Below are 24,621 nucleotides of genomic sequence, written 5' to 3'. Positions count from 1 at the left end.
CAAATCATTTACTGGCACGATGAAGACCACCGCTCTCATTTCCTTGCTCGGTCTATCCGGTAGCGCCCTGGGTGCGGCCGTGGAGACTGGCAAAGGGAACGCGCCCTTCGGCTACAAGTCGGGCTCGAAGGAGTCCATTGCCAACATGAAAGACAAGATCGAGAATGTTGTCTGGGTCCTGCTGGAAAATCGCGGATTTGACAACATTTTGGGTGGTGTGAAGAAGAAGGGTTTGGACAACGTTGTCAACAATGGTCCTTTCTACAACTTGGAGGATATTAGCAACCAAGACAGCAAGAAGTGGCCCAGCCAGTTCAAGAATTACGACTCGGTTCTCAATGACCCCGACCACACGCTCACTGGTACAAACTTTGAGCTTTATGGAACTTATAACCCTGACAATGAAGCCATTGCCAACGGCTCTTTGAAAGCCGACCTGTCAGGCTTCGTCAACCGCCATATGTCTCCGGTACCCCAAGATCTCTGCTCAGCGCGCAGCCGACGAGGTCCTGGGATACTACTCTGAGGGTCAGATCCCCACCATCGTTGAAATGGTTGATGAGTTCACTACCTTCAACAACTGGCACTCCTGTGTCCCTGGTGTAAGTCACGCCCGTATTACAAACCACCAAAATATATCAAACTGACCATCAACCAGCCCACCAACCCCAACCGTCTTTGCGCGGTCTCGGGTGTCACCGATGGCCACGGCAAGAATGATGAGAGCTTCGATGTCTCCTCCATTGAGAGTACCAGCATCTTCGAGGCTGCCTCGGAGAAGGGCATCTCGTGGCTCAACTACGACGGCACCAACGGCGCCTTCAACCCAGATGCCCTGTTCTTCGACTGGACCACCAAAAACGCAAAGAGCAACGTTGTGCCGCTCGAGAACTTCTACCAAGACGCCTACCTGGGTCTTCTCCCCCAGCTGTCATACATCAACCCGTCCTGCTGCGGTCTGAATACAAATTCCATGCACCCCGCCGGCAACGTCTCCTTCGGTGAGGTTTTTCTGAAGCAGATCTACGACGCCGTCCGCACCGGCCCTCAATGGGAGAAGACCCTTCTCCTCGTCACCTTCGATGAGACAGGTGGATTCTACGACCATGTCGCGCCCCCGCTTGCCGTCCGCCCCGACAACAAGACCTACACCGAGAAAGCTTATGACGGCAGCGAGTACACTTTCAGCTTCGACCGTCTGGGTGGTCGTATCCCTACCTGGTTGCTGTCTCCTTATACCCCCAAGGGTCACGTTGAGGGCTACGGTACCGACCCCGTCACCGGCGAGTCTTCCTCGTACAGTGCTACCTCCGTTTTGAAGACCCTCGGTTACTTGTGGGATCTGAAGGACTTGAGCCCTCGTGTTGAACACTCGCCTGCCTTTGACCATCTCATTGGCCCGAAGGTGCGCTCTTCTCCCGAGACTCTCAAGAACCCTCACACGTTCCCCAATGCCATTTGAGGGACTTTTCCACGGTGGTATGACATAGACGAATGGTTGGATATGTTGTTATTATGTATGTGATCATCTACTTTGTTTCTCGTGGGGTGGGAGTCTAAACTTTATTACGATCCACGCGCTGTATGTTTCACGGCCTTGTAATGGCCTCTTGCTATCTACATATGAAGGTAGCCTTCACTTGTTTCAGTGAATACTCAGTTGGTTCGAGATGATGTTTGAAAGGTTACAATGAAAAATACGACACAGCATAATTGTTTTTCGATGTCTTCTCATAAAGGAACCGTGAAGTAGTGTACCTCCTGTTGTAGCAAAATTCCATAGCCCAAACAGGTTTGGGGGTCAGGATTACCTTTGCGACGAGTACTCTGTTTTTTTGCTGCTTGTTCTTCTTGTTCTTCTTGTTCTTCTTCTTCTACTTCTTCTACTTCTTCTACTTCTTCTACTTCTTCTACTTCTTCTACTTCTTCTACTTCTTCTACTTCTTCTACTTCTTCTACTTCTTCTACTTCTTCTACTTCTTCTACTTCTTCTACTTCTTCTACTTCTTCTTCCTACTCCCAAATTTTCGCATTCAGCAAAATGATACCATGTCACTCGGGCCTTGTGTATCGGGAATTCGACCTCTTATCTGTCAGACCACCAATCAGTAAGTCCCCTATCGAAACCCATGTCCAGACTATTGTTGGAGCCCTAAGCAGCTGTCAAAGCTGCCTACGTGTAGCCTGTTAGTTCTGAGAAAGCTTAAGTAGGAACTAGCTACCGAATACTGATAGACTCGCACGCTAGAACCGCTATACATCTAGCATTGGTATACATATGAAGGTCCATATAACTGACCCCGAGGCGATTCTGTCAGGCAGAATAACTTGGCGTTGTATACATTTATCCTTGATCGACGTGCGAGTGGATGTCTATAATCTCCATCATAGCGTCTTGCAGTCGACTTTGGAGTGCAATTTATTTTATCGAAATAAACTCCCTGTAGAATGCATCCAACATTGGAGAGATCAATAACTATACAAAATGGGAAATTGGCGCCTGAGGCATATACGCTAAACTTAATTGAGCTGTCGATCTGGAGATTCTCGAATTCCGGAACTGACAATTGATAATCAACCTTCCTTCGAGACCTCCCCAACCACTTCACAACAATCAAAATGCCTTCTCCCGTGAGATTGGCCAGTGGGCTCTTCACCCGAGCCACCCGCAATATCGCCATTGAGTCTACCCCAACACAACGCATCCTCCCTCTCCTCCGAAATAACACCGCATCACAATGCCGAGCCTACACCCAAGCACAGCGCCCACGATGCAACCAAAGCATGCGCACCATGATCTCCGCGCATAACAATTTCTCAACCTCCGCCTTCCGAGCAGGCCCTAAGACAATGGGCCAGATGCGCCAGCGCAACTCGACCGGCCCATTCTCGTGGAAGGCCGCACTGCTCTTCGTGCTGACCGGTGCCGGTATGATGCTCTACTTCCGTGTTGAGAAGGCGCGTCTTGAGCGCAAGCGCATGACGGAGATGAGCAAGGGTGTTGGTAAGCCGAAGGTTGGCGGTCCGTTCGTCCTCAAGGATCTTGATGGGAAGGAGTTTACGGCGGAGGACCTGAAGGGCAAATACAGCTTCGTGAGTTACCCGGGACAATGGAGTAGACGATTCTCAATGGGTCTGATATGGTGGGACGGTACTTGCTGACACAATCTCTCTTTATTTCTATAGGTCTACTTCGGTTTCACTCACTGCCCCGATATCTGCCCCGATGAGCTGGACAAGATGGCCGAGATCATCGAGAAGGTCAAGGCTGCGACCGGAGACGAGAAGCTCTTCATGCCCGTTTTCATTACCTGCGATCCCGTCCGTGATACGCCCGAGGTGCTGCGCGAGTATCTGAAGGAGTTTCACCCCGGCATTGTCGGCCTGACTGGCACGTACGAGCAAATCAAACATGTGTGCAAGCAGTACCGTGTGTACTTCAGTACCCCCAAGGATGTGAAGCCCGGCGAGGACTACCTCGTGGACCACAGCATCTACTTCTACTTGATGGGTGAGTTGGCTGATAAGCTGTAACCTATATATGCAGTTTCAGTATGCTAATTGTTTATCATAGACCCCGACAATGACTTCGTTGAGTGTATCGGCCGCCAGGATACCCCCGAGTCTGCGTCCAAGGTGATCATGGAGCACATCAATGACTGGAAGAGAGAGGGAAAGCCACTCAAGACGGAGTAAGAGACTTGCGCCAGGTGTATGTAAGGAAATTGTACAATAGAGTCATTTGAATATCTGAATACCCTACTCAGCCCAGAAAAGTGTTCCAAATGCTCCCTTTTTTGTGGTCATGCTCGTACCTTCGGAGTAACCAGGCCGAACTCGGTCGAAACAAACAAATATAGAGGCCCTTCGAACCAATTTTGTTTGGGTGACACCTGTAAAAGAAACCATCAGCATTACCCACAAGCCACAAGAATCGGAAAACCAACCAGCAAGTTCATCAAAGCACAAAACCCCAGCCTAAACACCATGTATATCCTTAAACAGCACCGGTCCCCAAAACCCTCCCCTCAGCATCCCGATCCGCATTAGCCCTCCACTCCATCCCCCCATCAACAAACTCCTCCCTCTTCCAAATCTCCGCCTTTTCCTTACAAGCCTCAAGCACCTCCTCACCCGCCCTCCACGCCGCACCCCGATGACCAGCACTAACAGCAATAACAATAGAAGCCTCTCCAATGGGCACAGTGCCCAGCCTGTGCGCAATACTCACTCCCTCAAGCCGATGCGTCTTCACAGCGGCCTCGGCGATCCCCGTTAGGGTCTTCAGCGCCAGAGGCGGGTAGGTCGTGTAGCTGAGCTGCGAGACGGAGCGGCCTTCGAAGGTATCGCGCGTGGTGCCGAGGAAGAGGATGTTGGCGCCCGCGGCGGGGGAGGAGGTTTGCGATAAATAGGTGTTTGCGTCCAGGGTGTCGTATGTTAGTGTAATGTGGATGTTTTGGGTGGCGTCGTGGTGTGTGCGTGGGTAGGTTTTTGGGTCGAGATGGGCGGGGAGTTGGGCTTGTTCTGAAGAAGACATTTTGTTATTGGAATGAGGATCAATGGGGTTGAGGGAATTAGATTGGGTTCTTTCGAATGTTGGAATGTTGGAATCGACCCCCTCGATGCTTTATCTGCTGCGGGGATCGGATAAGAGGCGTCCCCCGATCTGCGGAGAGCACCGTGAGTTGACAGCTTGGTATGAATTTTTTGGTTCAGGTGTTCGTTCTATGATTCTTATTCTATTGCTTGGGGTTCTGTTCGATTTTCTTCATTGTGGAAAACAGTCTAGCTACAATGTATGAGGAATGTCTTGTGGCCGAGCGCAGATCTTCTCATATATATATCACAGAAGCAACACCACAGCCTCATAGGGACGAAGTGACCACTTTTCACCAGAGAACCGCTGGGAAGCCTCGTCAACACCTTCATAAGTGTCGAGCAAGACCTGCTTCACGCCAGTGATACCATTGCTGGCCGCGTCCCACTCCAGAGTCTTCTCTGTCCAGTGACACACAACCAAGGCTTTTTGGTCACCATACTGGCGAGTGTACGCAAAGACCTCCTGGTTAGGTTTGTCCAGAAGTGTAAAATTACCGTAGACAAAGACATCGAGGTACTTCTTGCGCAGTTTCAGCACAGTAGCCCAGTAATGGTATGTCGAGTTGGGATCCTTGACTTCCGCTTCGGCATTGACCCGCACGTAATCGGTGTTCACAGACATCCAGGGCTTGACGTCAGGTCCAGTAAAACCGGCATTCTCGGCAGCCGACCACTGGACCGGGGTGCGTCCGTTGTCGCGCGACTTCTTCTGATATTCTTGGAGAGCAATTGCTTGGGCAGCGGTGTCGCCCTTTGGCAGTCTATGGAATACCCATTGTCAGCTAACATCCTCAAGTGCCATGAGGAGAGTGGAATTACCTTTTCCAGTGGTTCAGACAATCAATGTCTTTGTATTCTTCAATACCCCATGATTTGGGCACATTTCTAGTTCCCAACTCCTGTCCTTGGTAAACAAACAGAGTACCAGCCTGCAACGCCAGGGCCGTAGCCAGCATCTTGGACGCAACGAGTCGATACTGCTCACTAGCATTAGTGTAGCGATCAATTGAGCGCGGCTGGTCATGATTCTCCCAGTAGAGTGCATTCCAACCATCATTGGCATACATGAAGGTCTGCCAACGCTCAAAGAAGTCCTTCAAATCAGTGAGTTTCCAGCTACCAGGTTCAAACTTATCATATTTGCCATGGTCAATGTCAACATGTTCAAAGTTGAAGATCATATTGATCTCATTGCGGTCAAACTGCACCGCACGGAGCACCTCTTTCTCGTCAGTAACGAACGGCATCTCGCCAACGCTGAAGGCGTCGTACTCCTTGAGAATCTTGCCAACTCCCTGGAGGTACTCGTGCAAGCGCGGGCCGTTTGCGTACCACTTGTCACCCCACTGCCAGGGCGTCCGTGGGTCCTTGATGGGTGCATCGGGGAAGCTCTGTTCCTTGCTGATGAAGTTGATCACGTCCATGCGGAACCCATCGCAGCCCTTGTCGAGCCAGAATCGCACTATATCGTGCACGGCATTGCGGACGGGAGGATGTTCCCAGTTGAGGTCGGGCTGCTCGACCGCGTATAGGTGCAGATAGTATTCTTGGGTCAGTTCGTCCCATTGCCAGGCGCTCCCTGAATTATATTGTTAGATGGGTCTAACACTGGTAGAAATAGAAGTACATACCCTGGAAATGAGAAACCCAGTTGTTGGGCGGCTGGCGGTTGCCCTGTTCATCGTATTTGGCCGGCTTCCAGACGTACCAGTTACGGTACTCGTTATCCTTGGAGCTGCGCGACTGCTTGAACCATTCATGCTGATCACTGGTGTGGTTGACGACCAGGTCCATCAGAAGTTTCATACCCCGCTGGTGGCAGCCAGCAATCAACTTCTCGACATCTTCAACTGTGCCATACTCATCGGCGATGCTGTAGTAGTCGGAAATATCATAGCCCATGTCCACCTGCGGCGATTTGTACGATGGACACAGCCAGACGATGTCCACGGCGAGGTTCTTGATGTAGTCAAGTTTGGAGATGATACCGGGGATATCACCAATACCATCGTTATTTGAGTCCTTGAAGGAGGCAGGCCAAATCTGGTACACGGAGCTTTCTTTCCACCAGGCACGGTGGTTTGAGTTTCCTGGGGTAGCCATGGCGGTTTTAGACATGGCAATTTAAGGGAGGGAATTAAGGTATCCTGAGAGGAAGTAAGAGAGAATTTGGGATTCTGGAGCAGTGTTGGCTATATATTTATGTTATTTGCTCCGAGAGATGTGTTGTTAAGGACACTTGGAGCATGGCGAATCGGTCATGTTTATCCCACCGCGGGGCAGATGCGGACAATCATCGGGGTCCTCAGGGATTGATATGTCGGCCCGAGGTGTGAGCCGTTTTGGAATGCAACTGTTGAATCAGAAGCCATGTGGATCGTCATCGTCTCCACGTGCATGATAATAGATACGATGATGCAACTGGGCTGGAGGGGTTTTTGGTAGGCCATTTTTCAGATTTGTGCTGCATCTGATCCATGTAAATTAATGTGAAGTGTCATTTGATAATGAGAAGTATATCAAAGTATATCTCCAGGACATGAAGTACTCCAGGGCGACATGTTATTAGTTGCAATGGATACAGGTACCTGTAACTATTGATGTAGATACAAGGTACTTCCATATCTATGTGATACAAGAGCAAGTGGATGCAGATAGAACAAAGCATCTCGGAAATGCGCAGGCATATTCATATTCATTGCATGTAACATCCCTGGAGAACATTCAAGCGCTTTCAAAGGCGGTAGAACATTCGAAGTAGCTGCTCGGATCGGAAATATTTTATGCCGGTATCGGGTTGGAGATAATCGTTATCGGAGCTTCGAGGTCTCCAGGTTTCAGTCACTCATTCATTCTTTTGCTCCGTTCATTCTTTCAAATGTTCATCAACCATGGCGCCTCCGTATCGGAATGATAAATTTTCGAGTTCATCTCGTCGACCTTTTCCTTCGCGAAATGATCATGGCAGCATGTATGATGATCGATCACGATCTCGCTCGCCTGGTAAGCTTCTCCCCGCACGTCAATGGTGCATAAGCCCATGCACATCTTGCTCACAGGAGTTCCCTACCACATGGTATCAAATTGAGGCTAATCTCATTCTCATCTGAATCGGTAAATAAAGATCGTGCACGCTCGCCTCGAAGACTAGCTGCCGACGGCAGACCCGAGTACCCCAGAGACCGAGAATCTGGACAAGGCTACCGAAACCATGATCGCGATGATTATCGCCATCGAACTTCGCGCTCATCTCCTCACAGAGGTAGAAATACGTACAAAGACCGCGATCGAGAGGGTTATCGAAGTGCGAGCGGCAATCGAAGCCGATCTCGTAGCCCTCGTCGAGGCCAGTCCCATATGGGACAGGTGAGCCGAGAAGTGATGATGGACGGACTTCCAGTGGACATGGCAGAGGAACATGTGAGTTATGGAGTCCAGTGGCTGGATCAGGCGTTTGAATATTCCCGCTGTCGAGGACAAATGCTGACAATGCGCTCTTTTGTGAGCAAATAGATCGCGACTGAACTCAGCAATGCCTATCATGTCGATGGCCTGGAAAATATTCGGGTCATTCGGGACCGACAGACGAGTATGTGAAACTGGCAGACAGTTTTGAAGAGCATGCGTCGTTACTAACATCACATTGTGTTCAAGAGTTGTCGCGGCAACTAGGGTTCCTGCGTTTTCCCACGATTGACGCATCGCGCGATTTCGTCGAACGCAATCACCCTTTCATCTTCTTTTATGGTCCCACAAACGACCGAAGCACGAAAGTACGCATAGCTTACAGCCGCGAGAGGGAAGACCGAGCTCGTGCAAGAGGCGCAAGTGATTGGAACTGTAGGCAGGTAAGTCGACGTGGTGGCCCTCCAGGGCTAGAGGACCCGCTTTCCCTGGTCGGAGGTACCTACATAGGTACCTAGGTACTTCCAGGCTTACCTATTGTTCTGCGCTCACAAAATCAGTGTCTCGTTCTCAACTTCTCCACACGTTCCCATTGTTTCAAGTGCGGTATTCCACGACCCGGTACGTACACCATCACAACCCCTCACCCTATTTGCATCACTAACCATCTAAAAAGATATGGATTCTACCGGTCCCCCTGGAGTTTCCGCTCCCAAGATAGCTAACGAAGGTGACAATGATGTCGCTCCCGAGGGCCAGCCTTCCCAGTTCCTCCTGATCCGTGGTCTGGCGGCGTCTGTGACAGAGGAGCTACTCGCAAAAGGAGTTTCTAAACTGTATCGCCCATCTGGCAACAATGACAGTGCCCCTGACAATCAAAAGAAGGGGTCGAAGGTAGCCTCGACCACTGGTGACAGCAACTTGGGAGCGCGCGAAGGCTCTCTCCGTCGCGTGCTCCTTGTACGTGACCGCAGAACCAATGAAAGCTGGGGTTACGGATTCGCAGAATTTGCAGGAATCACCGTACGTTTGTTTTATTCATCACTTATATTGGGTTTGCTTTCTAACGCTTGACATTTCAGGATGCGCAAGCTGCAATGGCGCGCCTCAACTCTTTCGAAAAATTCACCATCTCCTCCAAGCCGGTGTTGGTTTCCTACATTCACGGCGGAGTGTTTGTTCCAGTCATGAACGCTCCATCCGGTGCTAGCTACTTCACTTTCAGCCCATCTAACAACCCATCGCTGAAATTGATGTACTGGGATGATGCAGCATTCGTCACGGAACTCGTGGTGTCAACTGAGGAAGACGATGCCGCGCAGGAGCAGAGAGCGAACAAGACAACTTCCAACAAAGGAGACGCCCAAGCCAAGGGCATGAAGGACTCCGACAAGGGTAAAAAGAGAAAGATCGACGGCCCGGCTAGTGCCAGTACAAAGAAGCTTGCAATGCCATCCCAGCTTCAATTCTGGAGTGACCGTCACGCTGAGCTACATGGGATCAACCGAGATGCTTCTGGAAACCCCGCAGAGAGCTCAAGCTCAGTAACTCCCGCGACTGAATCAGCTGCTCCGGCGATTGAACCAGCTGGTCTGGCGACTGAACCAGCTGTTCCGGCGACTGAACCAGCTGTTCTGGCCACTGAACCAGCTGCTCCGCCGGCTCCATCATTTGCAGACTTCAACAAGAACCGCTGCCTCTTGTGCATGCAAGATCTGGTGGATGCGGGTCACCTGAGATATCACGAGCGCGAAAGTGACATCCACCGCGAAAATCTGAAGGATATCAATTTGAGAATACGCGGCATATGCTGGATGATAATCTATCATGTAATACCCATGCCAACTCCGAATTACAAAGACAGCAAGGATGAATACCGCGAGGCACTTGAGCGAGAATATTCCATCCCTCCAACCCCTCGATCATTTGCAGACCTAAAGCGGAACTGGTGCCTGTTGTGCTTCACCAAGTTTGATACCCCGGAAGATGTCCTTGTACACGACCGCGTCAGTGAACGCCATCTGAAGGAATTGCAAGATGAAGAGGCAGTGAAGTATGGCTTGGACCAGCTTAAACAGGCGGGTATCGCGCAGGATATCAAGCCTGCTGCACCTACTACACCTGCTGCACCTACTACACCTGCTGCGCCTGCTGCTCCCGCTGCGTCTGCTGCACCTGCTGCACCCGAATACCGAGACCGCGCCAAGGAGCGCCGCGCGGCGTTCGGACGTGACGATGCTAATGCCCGCCAGCGTCCCGCCGAACCAGAAGAAGAGGATGAGACGCCCGTGCAGTCAACCTCGATCGGTGCTTCTCTTCTCAGCAAGATGGGCTGGAAGGAAGGAACTGGCCTTGGTGCTCAAGGAACCGGCGTGACCGAGCCGATTCCTACTGAAATCTATGCCCAGGGTGTGGGACTGGGTGCTCAAGGGGGTCGACTAGGTGAGGCAACCGAAGAAGCTGGTCGGAACACCCGGGGTCGGTACGACGAGTTCCTGGAGAAGACCCGGGACACCGCCCGCCAGCGCTACGAGGAGATGGACCGCTCCTGATCAATTCAGGACGGTTGTGTACGATATGGGTGGAAGGGGTGGGGGTGGTTGGAATCTGAGGGGGAGGTGAGGCAAGAATGAGAGGGTGTTTGGTGGGGGAATATCTGATGATGACCTTGTGTGCCATAACTGGATGGCCAATTCCATGTAAGATTACGACAACTAATGAACCCTTGTACCATGTAATCTCGCTCGCACCCGCTCGGTGTATTTCCATTGTAATCGGCAGACCATGCCCAGTAAATGCATAATGTACAGCTGGTATCAAATCATGAGTAGAGTGTAGTTGGTATGTATATAGTCCATCAGTTCTCTTTAGTATCCTGATCCACCTTGTCCTTCTGGAACGCCCTCTTCATCTTCTCCTTTTCCAATTGCTTCTCAAACTTATCACCTAGAATCTTAGAAACCCACTCAGTAACTTCCTCCTCGAGCTCCTCATCACTCTTCACAGGCGTATCACTACCACCCTGCAACCCATTGCGCACGAATCTCTGCATATCCTCAAGCCCATTAATATTCAAAGCATACCCGACCGCACCGCCGGCCATCAATCCAAACGAGACGACATTGAGAGTCGCCAAATTCAGAGCCTCGAACGCATCGCCCGCGGAGTTCGAGTGCGGCTGGTGGTACACCGAGCTTGTATAGAAAGGCGGGATGCAGGAGATGCGCTTCTTATGGAAGGCGCGGCGTGTGACTAACACCGAGAGCGCGAAGAAAGTCATTCCTCCGAAGAGGAGTTTGAGGTTTGTGTTTGTTTGGGGCGAGGGTGGTTGTGCTATTTGTGTTTGTGTTGATGCTGGAGTTGCGGATTCATCGGGTGTCGGCTTCTCTTGAGGAGGTGTTGGTTGGCTTGACTCGGGTTTTGGGCTTGAGCCCCAGCCGAATAGTGATACCATTGCTATGCGCGGTGTGTGAGCTCGTAGACGAGGACTGTTTGATGATGCGAATGCGAGGCGGAGCTGGGGTAAATGGCGAAGGATTGAGAGGTGCAAAATAAAATTGGATGGAGAGGATAATTTGGGTATGGTCCTCTTCGAGGGTTACTCAAAGCACTGTATCTGCGGGCAATTGTCCTGTTCTCGTGAATGAAGCAAATCCGTGCGGAGGCGGAGACAACATTGCAGATCTGCACGTGACCCGATTCCAAATGATTCCAACGTTGGCTGCCTTGACATTACAACAATTTGGTGGAAATTAAACCCAGAGATTTGTGGAAAGAGACGGTTGCTATAATTGACAGGCTGATCAACACTCCTTGTTTCGGGGCAATACGAAGCAACCGGCTACACTGTAGATGAGGTCAAATGATAGTTGGAGTTTTTAGGGCTAGATCATCGGCTGACTCGGATATGTCATTGAACAAGTCAATTACATAGCAATTGCGATAGTATAGGACGGAAGGCCGAGTTCATCATGGAAAATTAAGTATTAACATCAATGCTGTCCTTGTGCGATTGTTTTCAAAGGGAAACTGTAGATCCAAGTTATCATTGAATGAATTATTTCTATATCTCACCAAAACATAACGCCAATCAGACCGGAAGTATATAAAGTATGCAAAAAACGCCGAGAATGCAACTGACAGTAGGTAAGACAAAATAATAATATCCGAAACCGAAATCTATCTAAAGACATTTCAAAAATGAAATCATTCTCATATGTTCATAATCCAGCGCGCTTCAAAACAATCATCAATATGCTCAATAAAAATGCAAATGCAAATCATAATAACATCACAGAAGATGCAATCCAAAAGTTCGTAAGAGAAATCATTTCATATTACCCGTGGTAATAAGCATATCAGAACGACCAGGCCGATGGAAGCGATCGATACCAAGATGCTCCTTACCATCACGACCGACATAAATGCCAAAGCCGTACGAAGGAAGCTGACGTTCAGAGGGCGGAGCAACGATAAGACGAGTGACGAGGTCAGTCTTGCTCCTCGGTTCGCGCAGGATCTTATCAGATAGAAGAGGCGACTGGTAAAGATAGCTCATGAGATCAGCCAAGGTGGTGATATCGTGTGGGAGATAGCGACGACGGCCGGGCCAAATGGCCAAGAAGGATACGGCATATAGACCGCAGAAGCCGATCAAAGCGTAGAATGCTGGCAAAAAGGCAGCAATGCGGATGTCGTCGTGAGAGGGGAACCAGAGGGCGACAAAGACGCCACCGGCGAGGATGGGGATGGCGAGGGATAGCAGGCTCATGAGAGAGACCCAGGCAACTTTAAAGTGGCGGTTGATGATGGCCTGGATGGTGACTTGGAATGGGAAGGAGGATGGGTAGGAGAGTAGAATGCTCCGTTCGGCAGATGCGCCGCTGGGGGATGAGAAGCTCGACGTATGGCTGCAGAGCGCGGAAGTACACGTCGATGGGTTGCCAGGCGAGGAAAAGGACGTTGCCAATTAGTGCGGGAATGAAGCTGTAGAGGAAATTGGAGGAGGAGAATGCGCCAGCTGATGGGAGACTCGGAAGCTTGGGAGGGAAGCCGCCCTCGATGGCGCTGTTGATGAAGCTAACGGCGACAAAAGCGATAAACAGGGCGAAGACAATAAAAATCCAAATAAATACTGGGAGTTTGCGCAGGAACCAAGGTGTCCAGCGGTAACGGGCGGATGGCGAGTATAGGTGGTGGTCGTTTGGGTCGTTGGCAAATGCACCGTTGTGCTCAATATCAAAGCAAACCTTGGCAAGTCCATGGGGCTGGGTCTCTCGGCTTTTGCCGGTCTGATGGAGAGATGGGGTGCGCACAGGGGCGTCTACTTCGCCGATTCCATAGAAGACCTCAGTCTTGCTTGAGAGTTTCCAGTAGCCCAGTCGAAGGACTCGGGGATCAAGTGATTCTCGGACTGAGGGAACTGTCTCAGAGTGCTCAAAGTCGTGGAGAATATTTGATCGTTGAATGATTGAGATCAGATCTGCCAGGCTAACGGGATCCCACATCAGGCCAGACCGACCACGAAGGAAACGGACGAAAAGCATGATCAAGCCTAGTGTCAAAGCACCATATAACCCCACCAATGTCCAGCCCACAGATTGGACTGAAGCCCATCTCCAGACACCTTGTCCGTCAATTATATAGTACTTTGCCTGGAAAAGACAGCTGAGGAGAGGGATGGCGAAGAAGTTTGAAAGCCAAATCGTGAACAACGAGAATCCGAACAAGGCCTCTCCATGTCGGAAATGGGAGAAGTCGGGGAAGATAAAGTTTTTGGAGAGGATAGGCAGGCGGTTTATTACCAGACCTTCCTGTCGCTCTGCCGACATTATAGAAAAAGGTGCGATGCGATATACCGCAGCCTGAATGACGAATAACCAGATGATGATGGGCGCGGCAACTACCTGTGGTAGGAACTGAAGCACAAAATACCTCGAGTCGCCTTGACGCACGTAGTTCCATAAACCCTCGTCACCACGGGACCAAACATTGCAAAACACTATGCCCGCCATCATGAGCAGACAGCAAAATATCGCGAGTGCCAAAGCCCACGGCCGCAGAACAAGAGGCAAGTAGTCCAAAGCTGGGTACAACAAGCTCTGCTCCGGCGCATCAACAGCCATAAAGGACTCGGGGTCCACTGAGGCTGGCCTTTGCGGCAAAGCCTGTGGTGAGGAAGATGTATACGACGGTCTCGCTGGGGGCGCGTCATGTCGAATGGGGGTTCGTGTGCGGGTGAAATAGCCGAGACCTTCGTCCCATACCATCCTATCGGTTGGATAGTCGCTTGTCGTCGTGGTCGAAATCGAGTCGGTCCTTTGGACCCCCCGAGCTCTATCCTGGGTGAGTTGGTCGATTGCAAACCGGACGTATGGGGAGTCGTCCATGCCTGGTGTCGGAGCTGGACCCGGGTAATCAGCCGGAGATTGGAGAGCAGTCTCGTCTGATCTTGCTGCGTCGGATATGGGACTGACATGATCCGGCCTGTCTTCTGCAAACCGGACTGTGCTGGATGTTGGTGGGCGTTGGGACTCGGGATCTTCTTGGGCAAGATGTATTTGCGACATAGCGGGTGATGGTGCATGTGAGTCTGCAGTCCTGAATCGCATGATTGTTGCTACACTCTCAGGACTAGACGGAGCTCGATCTGAGAATGAATAGTAATCGTCTGATGCAGCCACGGACTGTTGAGATTCTGTCCGGGCAAGCTGTGGTTTGCTTGCTATATAGTGGTCAGTTGACTTGAGACTTCTGAAAGTAGTGTAATGTCTGTAATTAAGAAGACAACGGGGCGGGGGTTCTTATATGCACGTACTGTTAACGTTGCGCAGGCTGAAGTTTCTCGTCGGGTTCGACATGCTGGCTGGATATTGGTCCCACGCGCAACTATAATTAATCTAGAAGCATTCCTCGACACCCTTGAGATGCGAAGGGATTTTTTTTTGAAAACCAGCAATCGCTGCCCAGCGGGTTTTTGTCTGCCATCTTGCTGGGTGACGTTTCCCAGCCACCCCAGCCACCACACTGAGGTTTACACTCAACAAGCCAATAGGGATGAAGTAGATCAAGGATTTCCAACTCAGACACTATTAATTTGATCTGTCACACTCAAAATTCGATCGAATCAAACTGCGAGGAACAATTACGGAGATGGTTGAGTTGTTTCGCGGCCCGATCGCCAGCACATCCGTCGCCTAAAGCTTGGCCTTTTTGGCTGTCTTAGGTCTCACCAAGTCTCACACCAGATCTTCTGTTTCAATGTTTCAATTTCAATAGGTCAATTTCCATGGTAACCATTGCTATAGCCCTGCGCGATCTTGCCAGACCGGAACTACAATGCATCAATCTGGACTCTGCCTCGCATCCCATACAAGCTCCACACCGGAGCCCCAAGGCAATAATTGCCAACAATTGCTATCCTAGATAGCTGCTATACGCAATAAAAAAGCAGGGTGTGTTCAAAGAAATTGAGAATTCCAATTTAATGATGCGTCTCGCAATTGCCTTTCTCCCTTGCTGGTATAAGTGGCTGGAACTAGGGCTTCGCGGCCCGAAAATCACATGAAAACATAAGGCTGTATCCAGGGGAGCATGAAACATATGATCGAGGGCAATTAGTTCTTATTAGACATTGTTTAAGACTTTAGTATCTTGATGTCTTGATCAGAATGGATCTCTGATTTTGAGATCGGTTACTATGGATAAAAATATTTGCGAAATTAACATACGCAGTATCAGCTATGAACAGAGACTGACTTGACCTACATAATTCATTCCGTTTGCTATTAAGCCCTGGATTTGACAGTCATATGTCCCTACAACAACCACATGTGCTTCTCCGGTTCTGTTTGAAGCCTGCCATACATCAATTGGGAAAATCGCTCCATCAGCTCTGTTTGGCTGTTTGGTGGCTTCCAAGTCCAGTACTTGCCGCCACTTCGCTGGACCTAGATAGGCCTACTCTACAGAACGATATTCCCATATGACTTGGAACTGATCACTAATACCAAAATATTGTTCTGTAGAGTAAGCCTATGGACAACACTTTCATTCGACAAGGCTATCCGATGAGCCACAGAATTTATATGATAGCCGTTTCTACTTGCCACAATGCGGGACAATACGGCCTGATACGCATGATTATGTTCACGGTATGTGCACCTACTTGTGGCTCACAGTTGTGGGCTGGTTTTCAACTTGTATACAAAGTCTGCTACTCTCCTAAGCCCATTGGAAAATTGTTGACCAAAGTCCCGGGAGATAGGGACACTACCATCTCCTTTCATTCTATTATTGCTACAACATTGGAAAGACGGGCTCGCTACGCTCCGGGACTCCGTGTTTGATACTCATATACCATTCTATTATGTATAATCCTGATGCCCAATCCCAATGCCATTTAGTGCGAAATGATTCTTATTTCTCGTCCATTATTGGAGAGTACTCTGTTGACACATGCCATGTCAGTATGAGACAAATATAGCAGACTCGACAACTGATTAAGCAGGAAAGGGAAGCAGGACTTGCGCATATTGCCAGCACCTCCAATTCCAAATCTAACATAGCGCTCTTGGAAACCCGATATCGACCGCCTATCCAGGATCTCGCCGGGCCCAGGGGTCTGCAATGACTGAAGCAGAGTTACTCTGTCAAAGGTCTCCAATGGCAGTTGCACCTCCTTGTCCTCATATCTCTGCCGTTTCGTCCAACTGAACAACCTCCATAAGCAGCGCATGGTGTTGCAGGGAGAGAGAAAATATTCCCTAGTATCGTGATCGTCACAGATTTATGATAAGAGCAACCTTGAAGCGACCAGTTTACCAAATCAGTCTTCTGGCTCTGGGGTCTTGATAGATTCAACTTACGCTTGGATCAAGGCTTCCACCAAGACAGCTTTTGCATAAACCTGTCACATTCGGGAATGATAGCTAGTTATACACCTAACTTGCCGGTTCCTTGCTGTGATTCACATGATGGGTTACCCAGACACTGTACGACCTGTGTAGCTCCAATTTCCCCGAAACAGCAGGCTGACTACCGTTGTACTGAGATAGGAAGATAAAAGAAGAAGCCACAAAGTATTAGCGCATATAAATGATAATTTCGCTAACACTTGTGAGTAGGTCACTCCTGAACTTGACAATTGAGCGAAAGCGCTCACGGCCTTCGCTAATAACCACGTGCATGCACCCAGGTTCAAGAAAATGGTGCGACTTCACCACTATGTGTAACAGCAGATTCTCGTAGCTTTTGTACAATCCTTTCTGGAGAATGATATGAACGAAGTTCTGTTGAATTACAAGCTCTGCAGGACTAGCAGTGTTAAGCATCACCACTGATAGACATCTCCTGATTGTCGCAATCAGTCTCCCAGGGGTTAGATGGCGTAGTGGTGTGCCCGGGTTGCAAGTGGTCACACAACTGCGCTCGCTAGTGAAACCCTACTAGGAAGCCATTGACCCATGCGTGACAGGTTTAAGCTTAATAATTTGAAGAAATCGACTACGTTCGGAGACAGCCTGTGCAGTACCTTGCGCCAACAGAAGGATATCACCTGGTCATGATCAAAGACGATTAACCTTATCTGGACTGGGGCAAATGGAATGAAGTCTGAGAATCCGGTTTGCGCTTCGAAGTGGAGACTGCCCGTTTCATATTAAAAGAAGGTGGGACTGTGGGCCTCCAACGGTGCTCGTGTCCGGGTCCAAGCGTTTTCTGGGGCCAAATATTCTGACTGAAACGAGAAAGTGCTATGCCGCGTTAGTGTGGATCAAAGCGTGTCTGGCGAGATTGCGAGATGCGTTTGAAGGGTATTTCCATTTGATGGCCCACAATATGTGACTTCTGGATGTCATATGGAAATATTTCAGAAACGCAGATCTCGTTTCACCATTATCAAGATGAGGCTTCTGAAACCATGTACAGAGGACATAGTACATATCTTGGCTCTTGAAGGTCTTAATCTGAAGTAGAAATGAGCTTCAGTCACTTGGTAGAGGAGAAGTCTTGTCTGATTCATGGCAAATTAGGGAGATGGCATAGCCAATGATCAATGTGTACTCCGTACCAAGGTCGATATTGTCTTAGTGCCCACGCTTCCTCAGGCTTGGCAACCTGTCCCGATACGGCACTCGACCCGAGTAGAGCGAATGAAAAGGCAGAACGGCTCTGCGCCCACCAACCCCGGCATTCCAGAGAGGGGAACCGTGCAGGGCATAATTACCTTTAGCCTCACATTCGCACATTGAAAAGGGGCATTGAAAATGGGAGGCCAAGAGAGGAGAGAAAGCTTCATATATAGAGAAATGATAGAGGAATGTCGATGGTAGAGCATGTAAAAATAAAAGGTCATCTGACTGATGCCTGAGGCCATGAATCCAAACCTCCCTTCTCCACGGATTCTCCTCCAATGGCTTATCTGCGATCTTGTCATTCCTTTAATTCTTTGATTCTTTTGATTCTTTTATCTTTTAATTTTCCTTTTCTTAAAATCCTTGGCTTTTCCCCTCATTTGCTTCTTTTTCTTTTCTACTTTGCCCAGAAAGCTTTTGTTTCAATCTCAGGTTCAGATGTCCCCTGCCAATGCGGTGTTAGAACCTCATCTCCTGCGTCGCGTGTGCCAGTAGGCAAAAGAATTGCTTACTTTGTTTCTATAATTTCTCATTTGATCTGGAATCAGACAGGTTTTACCTCCAGGGTCTCCCCTCACCATGTTGCTCAAGCCTGCGACACCCCTCAGCATCTTGCTGCTGATCGCCTTTGCGCTTTTGCTACTCTCATGTCTTTCAACTCCTATTGTTAAGGGAATTCCTTTAGCAACTTTCAAAGATGTTGATTATGGTGTCTTTGGATATTGTAAGGGGGGTACCTGCACCAATATCCATGTGGGATACACCAGCAGTCAGTCTCTCCCCTGCGTCTCTGCTTGCCGTCCGCTAAATTTCATGCAGATGATATCAGTAGCACCGGTGATGATTTCAATCTTCCTTCCGGTCCTCGAAAGTCGCTATCCTCTATCCTCATAATCCATCCAGTTGCCGCCCTCCTGACCCTCATTTGCCTCTGCCTGGCTATCGCAGCCCACTTCCATGCGCCCTCCCACTCGCCGCGCTTCCTGCTGACGCTGCTCATCTTGTTACTGCCAACACTACTCGTGACTCTCCTCGCGTTCCTCGTCGATATTCTGCTCTTTGTGCCACATCTAGGATGGGGTGGTTGGATCGTGCTGGTCGCGACCATCATCCTCACCTCTTGCGGAGTGGTCACCTGTGCCATGCGCCGCACCCTTGTGAGCAGGAAGGCAAGGAAGCGCCGAATCGCCGAAAATCCTGAGATGAGCGGAGAGAACTATTACAACCGACAGAATGCTGCTGCGGCTGCGATTGCGCCCCCTGTTCCGGCTCCTGTCGAACCTAAGGAAGCATTTATGTCGAACTCTCTCAACTCCGACTCAGCCCCCACATTCGCGACCTTCCACACGGAAACCCGCGACAGTGATGATGATCGAACGCCTCTCAACTCACGGACTCCCATGAGCGATATCCCAGCACCCCCGGACCATCGCGGTGGCCCCTATCGCACTCCTGATGAATTCGGTAATGGCCCGCCTCAAGGCTCGGGCCCGGGCCCATACGGCGTTGGTCCTATGTCACGAAACCCCTCCGATCCACGAATTCGCCCCCAATATTCCGATGGCAGTATGGGTTCCAGAAGAGGAGGAGCGCCGCCTGGCTTCAATGGACGCGGGCGGGGTGGATATCCTCCCCGGGGTGGGCGTGGAGGAGCTTACATGGGACCTCCTCGCGGCCCTTCCCCTGGCACACGTGGTGGCTACATGGGGCCGATGCCAGGCCGTGGAGGCCGCGGTGGAATGATGCCGTCTCGAGGACCAGTCGGCTATGGCCACGGTCCAGATGGGCCCAATCACGGGTTTGACGCATACGGTCGATCAGTGTCCCCTCCCATGGATGACCCTTATAGTTATGGGCCACCGGGTCAGATGCGCCAGCCATCCCCCGGGCCCATTGGCATGGCCGTGTCACCAGAGACGGTAGGCCAGGCCATTGAGATGACTCCGCAACCTCGGCCGCAGTACGATATGCATGAGTCGACTCAACCAATGAGCAGCGTACCACAAGCGCTCTCAGCCGACAATAACGGCGCTGTCCCTGAAAGCCCGACAAGCATGTACAGCCGACCTGGGTAAGTCAAATGTTACAAATACCGTCCGCAAAATTGGCCGCTAATCTTCCATGTTTAGTTCGTACATTCCTCCTCGCTCGGGCTGGGGTGCAGCCGATCCTCGTACTGCGTCCCCACGGCCGCCGGGGCAATCCCCGCAACCTAACCACAACGGTCCCACTTACTATGAAGATGTGGATCCCCGTTTCGCTCGTCGACCATCACCTCCCACTGACTCCGTAATCCCCTCCTCTCTGACGCCTGGAGCTGCTCGCTGTACGTGCTGTCACATATCACACGTCTTGACGGAGCCTTGCTGACTTTCTCCCAGTTTAATGAGATCTGTTGGCTTCCAAGTGTCAATAACGCTTGACACGATTCTTCCACCTCGTTCCCGCTTTGCGATACCCTTTACTTTTCTTCACTTCTCTGGCTAAATTCCGATTATTACATGGAGTTACGGTGTCATCTTTCGTCCCATTCCTCCATAAAGCGCCTCTCTTAGGGCGAGAATTCGACGTTTCATCTTGTGCTTGGCCATCCGCCACGAAACATAGGCGTTGAGGACGAGTGTTTCTTTTTCGCTGCTGAGTTTGTGCTCTGCCTGAACTTTGATGTATAGCAGCAGGCGGGTACGATGTACAGAAAAAGATTTTCAAGATCTCTGGCTTTATCTGAGATCAAAAGCACTTGATGCTGCTTTCGATTTGATCTCTCTTCTACTTTCTACTTTCTTCCACTGAGTGGACTGTCAATTTTATTGTACCAAAATCCACATACATTCTATTATCCGGTACATGTGGCTTTTCTCAATATGAAACGTAAATAAGAACTCTCTTAACTGATGCCAGTATATACGTTCGAAACTTCTTTTCAACACTGCCGTCTTCCATCTTCCCCTGATCGCCATCCTGCTAACTTCGCTGGAAAAGAGGCTTGGTCTACCATTGCATCACTAAAATCAATTATGTGGAACCCCTACTACCCTGGACCTATTTTCTATATGTTATGCCTCCAATTCTTAGGTGTTTCTACCATTACACCCATAATTGCCTTACGAGGGCTGGAAGGGCCAGGGTAGTCATGATATTTCGTTCAACCAACGGAAAACAGAACGAACCATCGGCCAAGCTCTTGCTTGTGAGTTAGTGAGGAGGTAGCGTACCGTCGTACATTCCTTGAGGTAGTGTCACAGAAGAAAGGAAAGTCTGCTTAAGAGCAGGGCGACGTCATTCGCAAACATGCATCAACATCACGGTCTGATCTTCCGCTAGGGACGCAAGATGATAAACCATGTTACAAGGAATCCATGTAGGGGAGTTCGAGTTTCGACTGTCTAGAATGGACACTCCTTGGTCTGACTGACTGACGGCAAGCAGAAACACATGTCTCTCCCGATGAGGATGACGGGCAGGGGCGGGTCATTGCTCCATTGATGAGTCGATAGAACAGGACTTCATAACCCTATTTTATTAGGCTGATACTGTATTATCAATTGTGCTATAGGAAATGATTTGCCTAGGTACCGTCGATTCTCACTTTGCCCTTATTTTTCATTGAAGTAATTGCTTTATCAGCCCTCTCTGAGATATAACTTGCATATCAATCAAGGCCTGCTCTGAGATCACATCGTCACTAGGTTTGAATAGATAGGAGTATTGATGGCAATCGCTGCCTGGGCGGCATTGATTATTAGGCTGCACCAGCATTATTCCATTCATCTCGTAGATGACAATAGGACTCCGCGACGATATGGTCCCTGAGTGCTATTTAATGCACTACCTAGGGCTTTCAATTTCAATTTCTTCAACCACTTTCGCATACATAGTACAGCTGAGAACTACGTACAACCAGGAAGGTATGACCCCTTCGCCTATAACCAGGATCTCAGATGACACAATAAGCTAACTACCAATATTACTACAGTACATATTAAACGTCACTCGACACTTCTCGACACTTTCAAACCTACTACTCTAACCAGTGAGATACATTCTGACCCTCACGCTTCGAGTATTACTAACATGTATAAAGTGGGCGACACCCGGCCCATCCCTTCACCTGATAACACTCAGCTCGAGGCGCTGACAATACTGACCGAGCGTGCACACCGCCGCTCCCGCGAGCGACAGAAGGTTGAGGAAGAAGTAACTCGCATCGTGAATGCCAGAGAATCAACGATGGCCGCCAACCAGTTTGACCACGTTACCCGGCGCCAGCTTAACCAAATGGATAGACAGTTGGAGTGCCTCAACAACGTGTTGATTGGGATTCAGGACGAGGAAGCAATTGACGCCATCGAAGAGGAGCGCATTTGGACCCAGATAGGTTAGACATACAGAAACAGGGACCTACTTAAGCATGCTGTCACTAAGCGATTTATCGACTTCGGTAGACTTTTAACGATAGTACTTTATATTACTAGATATATAAGTCCGTTTACCATTGTCTTCTATTAGTAGAGCTCTGAAGTTAGTCTCATATATTACCCGAAGCGGACTTCAGCTTCGCTCTCGTTGGAGGTTAGAGGATACATACCACGTTTAAGGCCATCGGAATTTGGACTCGGTGTATGGTAGTCCTCGTCTCTTACTTTATGCAAGCATAATTGCCTGGTTTGTCGGAGGCACAGCAAGGTTCGCTGCTCCGGCCGCCTACATACTGTATATCAATTGTTGTATGGGCAATATCTTGCTAGGCACTGCGGGTTCTCACTTTACTCTCAATTTTCATTGAGATCATTTCTCTACCAGCTCTCTCTGAAATATAACTTCCATGTCAATTAAAGCTTACTATGATATGGCCTTACATTGTCATTAGTTCTGAATAGATAGAGGTATTGATGGGCTTAAGACGCTACCCAGGACGTTCAATTTCAATTTCTTCAACAACTTGCACACCCTCTACAACCAACAATCACAACCATCAAGGTATGACCCCTTAGCCCATGACCAAGGCCTTAGAAAGAACAATGAACTAACTACGGATATGGCTACAGTACAGATTAACCACCATACCCACACCTCCTACTTACCAAACCCATCCTTGACCAGTGAGATACACTTCGATCCCGCGCTTCAAACACAGCTAACGCGTATAAAGTGGCCGAAACTCAGCCCATCCCGTCGCCAAGCGACGCTCAACTCAAAGAGCTCGCGAAGCTCAAGGAGCGGGCACATCGCCGCGCTCGCGACATCGAGTTAATACATCAGGAGATTGCACGCCTTGTGGACCAGAAGGAAGCAATGACAGCAGCTGGTCTCCATTACCACTGGTTTTACCGAGACCAGCTGGAGGGAATGGAGCAAGAGTTGGTGTGGCTCCACCAAGACTTGAGAGACATCCGGAACGAAGAAGAGTTCGACACTGCCAAGGAGAAGAAGATCTGGAACTAGGTCGGTTGAGGATAAATGGGGACCTGTCCAGTCTGGATTTTCTGGTCCCATATTTTGATCACAAAACAGAGTCAATCCTTCCTATTTCCTATCTAGTTGAAGCTTTTATCCAGTTATTATTGATCAAACAAGGTCTTGTGTCATTCGCAGTTGTTTACCGATCCATGGGGTCTCTCAACTTTGACGACCAATTAGACGTTCCGGACTCCGTTCTGCATCACTTTCAGTATAGCCAGGTCGTTAAAGAACAGCAGCATTGGCAACTTCTACCATAAGCCCGTCCACCGTAAGTATGCTCTAACCCTCCAACGAGAGCATAACTAAAGTCCGCTTCAGGCAATATATAGAGCTCTACTAATTGAAGATAAGGATACCGGATTTGTAAATCAATTAATATAGAGTACTGTCGCAAAACGGCAAGAATATCGAAATTAATATATTCCTTCCCGACGACGGACTTGACTAGGTCCCCATTTCTGCATATCTAGCCTATCTGGCTCCCAATCCACTCCCTCGATAGTGTCAACCTCCTCTTCATTCTGGATTTCCACCAACTCCTAGACCCAGTGTATGGTATAGCGCGCGTCTCTTACTTCATGCATCTGTAAGCATGTCGCCTGGTCTGTCGGAGGCACATTTAGGTTCGCTGGTTCAGCCAACGAGCATGGTGAAAACTACCTCCACAATGATGAAAAGCATTCGATAGTGCCTTAGGTGCTTTTCTGTCATCAGGTAGGCGTAGAAATACCACACATGTCAACGTGTGGGGATTGTCTCCCGCCTATCACCAGGCGCTGGAATTAGTCCATTTTGGACACCGAACCTTTATGAAAGGGCTGATTTTCCGGCGCCTCGAACATTATGAGGCCCCCCAGACGAAGCGCGCTCGATACCATGGAGGGAGAGCTGCCTTGGGCTGCTGGAACAGTGGGACACACATCAGGGTACCAAGCACCCAACGCAGACTATAGTTGTTTATTTCCGATTGTGTGTCCAGATCGGGGTATATATCCCCATCACAACTAAAATTGGGCGCCAG

The 24,621-nt window shown here is 49.5% G+C and overlaps 9 protein-coding genes across 9 annotated transcripts; 5 read left to right on the top strand and 4 right to left on the bottom strand.

Moving 5' to 3' along the window:
• Positions 1–19: 19 nt before the first annotated feature.
• Positions 20–1,462, top strand: N7519_001555 (putative phosphatidylglycerol specific phospholipase C; the record flags this gene model as incomplete). The annotated part of the gene is given in 3 exon segments (XM_057288333.1): positions 20–469; positions 480–602; positions 659–1,462. 3 exon segments carry the CDS (start codon positions 20–22, stop codon positions 1,460–1,462), a joined length of 1,377 nt encoding a protein of 458 aa, XP_057154416.1.
• A 1,157-nt stretch (positions 1,463–2,619) lies between these two features.
• N7519_001554 (SCO family protein) lies at positions 2,620–3,696 on the top strand (the record flags this gene model as incomplete). The annotated part of the gene is made up of 3 exons (XM_057288332.1): positions 2,620–3,093; positions 3,187–3,511; positions 3,575–3,696. 3 exons carry the CDS (start codon positions 2,620–2,622, stop codon positions 3,694–3,696), a joined length of 921 nt encoding a protein of 306 aa, XP_057154415.1.
• Positions 3,697–3,997: 301 nt separating this feature from the next.
• N7519_001553 (molybdopterin synthase catalytic subunit) lies at positions 3,998–4,537 on the bottom strand (the record flags this gene model as incomplete). Its single annotated transcript, XM_057288331.1, has 1 exon — positions 3,998–4,537. One exon carries the CDS (start codon positions 4,535–4,537, stop codon positions 3,998–4,000), a length of 540 nt encoding a protein of 179 aa, XP_057154414.1.
• A 306-nt stretch (positions 4,538–4,843) lies between these two features.
• On the bottom strand, positions 4,844–6,717 carry N7519_001552 (glycoside hydrolase family 13 protein; the record flags this gene model as incomplete). The annotated part of the gene is made up of 3 exons (XM_057288330.1): positions 4,844–5,360; positions 5,419–6,178; positions 6,231–6,717. 3 exons carry the CDS (start codon positions 6,715–6,717, stop codon positions 4,844–4,846), a joined length of 1,764 nt encoding a protein of 587 aa, XP_057154413.1.
• Positions 6,718–7,490: 773 nt separating this feature from the next.
• Positions 7,491–10,556, top strand: N7519_001551 (putative G-patch domain protein; the record flags this gene model as incomplete). Its single annotated transcript, XM_057288329.1, has 7 exons — positions 7,491–7,602; positions 7,724–8,019; positions 8,113–8,188; positions 8,254–8,447; positions 8,565–8,625; positions 8,681–9,027; positions 9,087–10,556. The coding sequence occupies 7 exons, from the start codon at positions 7,491–7,493 to the stop codon at positions 10,554–10,556; spliced, it is 2,556 nt and encodes an 851-aa protein (XP_057154412.1).
• A 305-nt stretch (positions 10,557–10,861) lies between these two features.
• On the bottom strand, positions 10,862–11,458 carry N7519_001550 (uncharacterized protein; the record flags this gene model as incomplete). The annotated part of the gene is made up of 1 exon (XM_057288328.1): positions 10,862–11,458. The coding sequence occupies one exon, from the start codon at positions 11,456–11,458 to the stop codon at positions 10,862–10,864; it is 597 nt and encodes a 198-aa protein (XP_057154411.1).
• Positions 11,459–12,331: 873 nt separating this feature from the next.
• On the bottom strand, positions 12,332–14,864 carry N7519_001549 (DUF3433 domain-containing protein; the record flags this gene model as incomplete). The annotated part of the gene is made up of 3 exons (XM_057288327.1): positions 12,332–12,887; positions 12,934–14,728; positions 14,822–14,864. 3 exons carry the CDS (start codon positions 14,862–14,864, stop codon positions 12,332–12,334), a joined length of 2,394 nt encoding a protein of 797 aa, XP_057154410.1.
• Positions 14,865–18,716: 3,852 nt separating this feature from the next.
• N7519_001548 (putative pH signal transduction protein PalI) lies at positions 18,717–20,523 on the top strand (the record flags this gene model as incomplete). The annotated part of the gene is made up of 4 exons (XM_057288326.1): positions 18,717–18,906; positions 18,957–20,208; positions 20,267–20,463; positions 20,519–20,523. The coding sequence occupies 4 exons, from the start codon at positions 18,717–18,719 to the stop codon at positions 20,521–20,523; spliced, it is 1,644 nt and encodes a 547-aa protein (XP_057154409.1).
• Positions 20,524–22,211: 1,688 nt separating this feature from the next.
• Positions 22,212–23,582, top strand: N7519_001547 (uncharacterized protein; the record flags this gene model as incomplete). Its single annotated transcript, XM_057288325.1, has 3 exons — positions 22,212–22,515; positions 23,186–23,239; positions 23,290–23,582. 3 exons carry the CDS (start codon positions 22,212–22,214, stop codon positions 23,580–23,582), a joined length of 651 nt encoding a protein of 216 aa, XP_057154408.1.
• Between the last annotated feature and the right edge of the window lie 1,039 nt (positions 23,583–24,621).

The sequence above is a fragment of the Penicillium mononematosum genome, assembly GCF_028829835.1.
Source record: "Penicillium mononematosum strain IBT 11891 chromosome Unknown utg000001l:1.0-4488741.0:1.0-4491989.0, whole genome shotgun sequence".
NCBI classification, from domain to species: domain Eukaryota; kingdom Fungi; phylum Ascomycota; class Eurotiomycetes; order Eurotiales; family Aspergillaceae; genus Penicillium; species Penicillium mononematosum.
The sequence above is the reverse complement of the archived record's forward strand: the minus strand, read 5'-3'. Positions and strand labels throughout refer to the sequence as shown.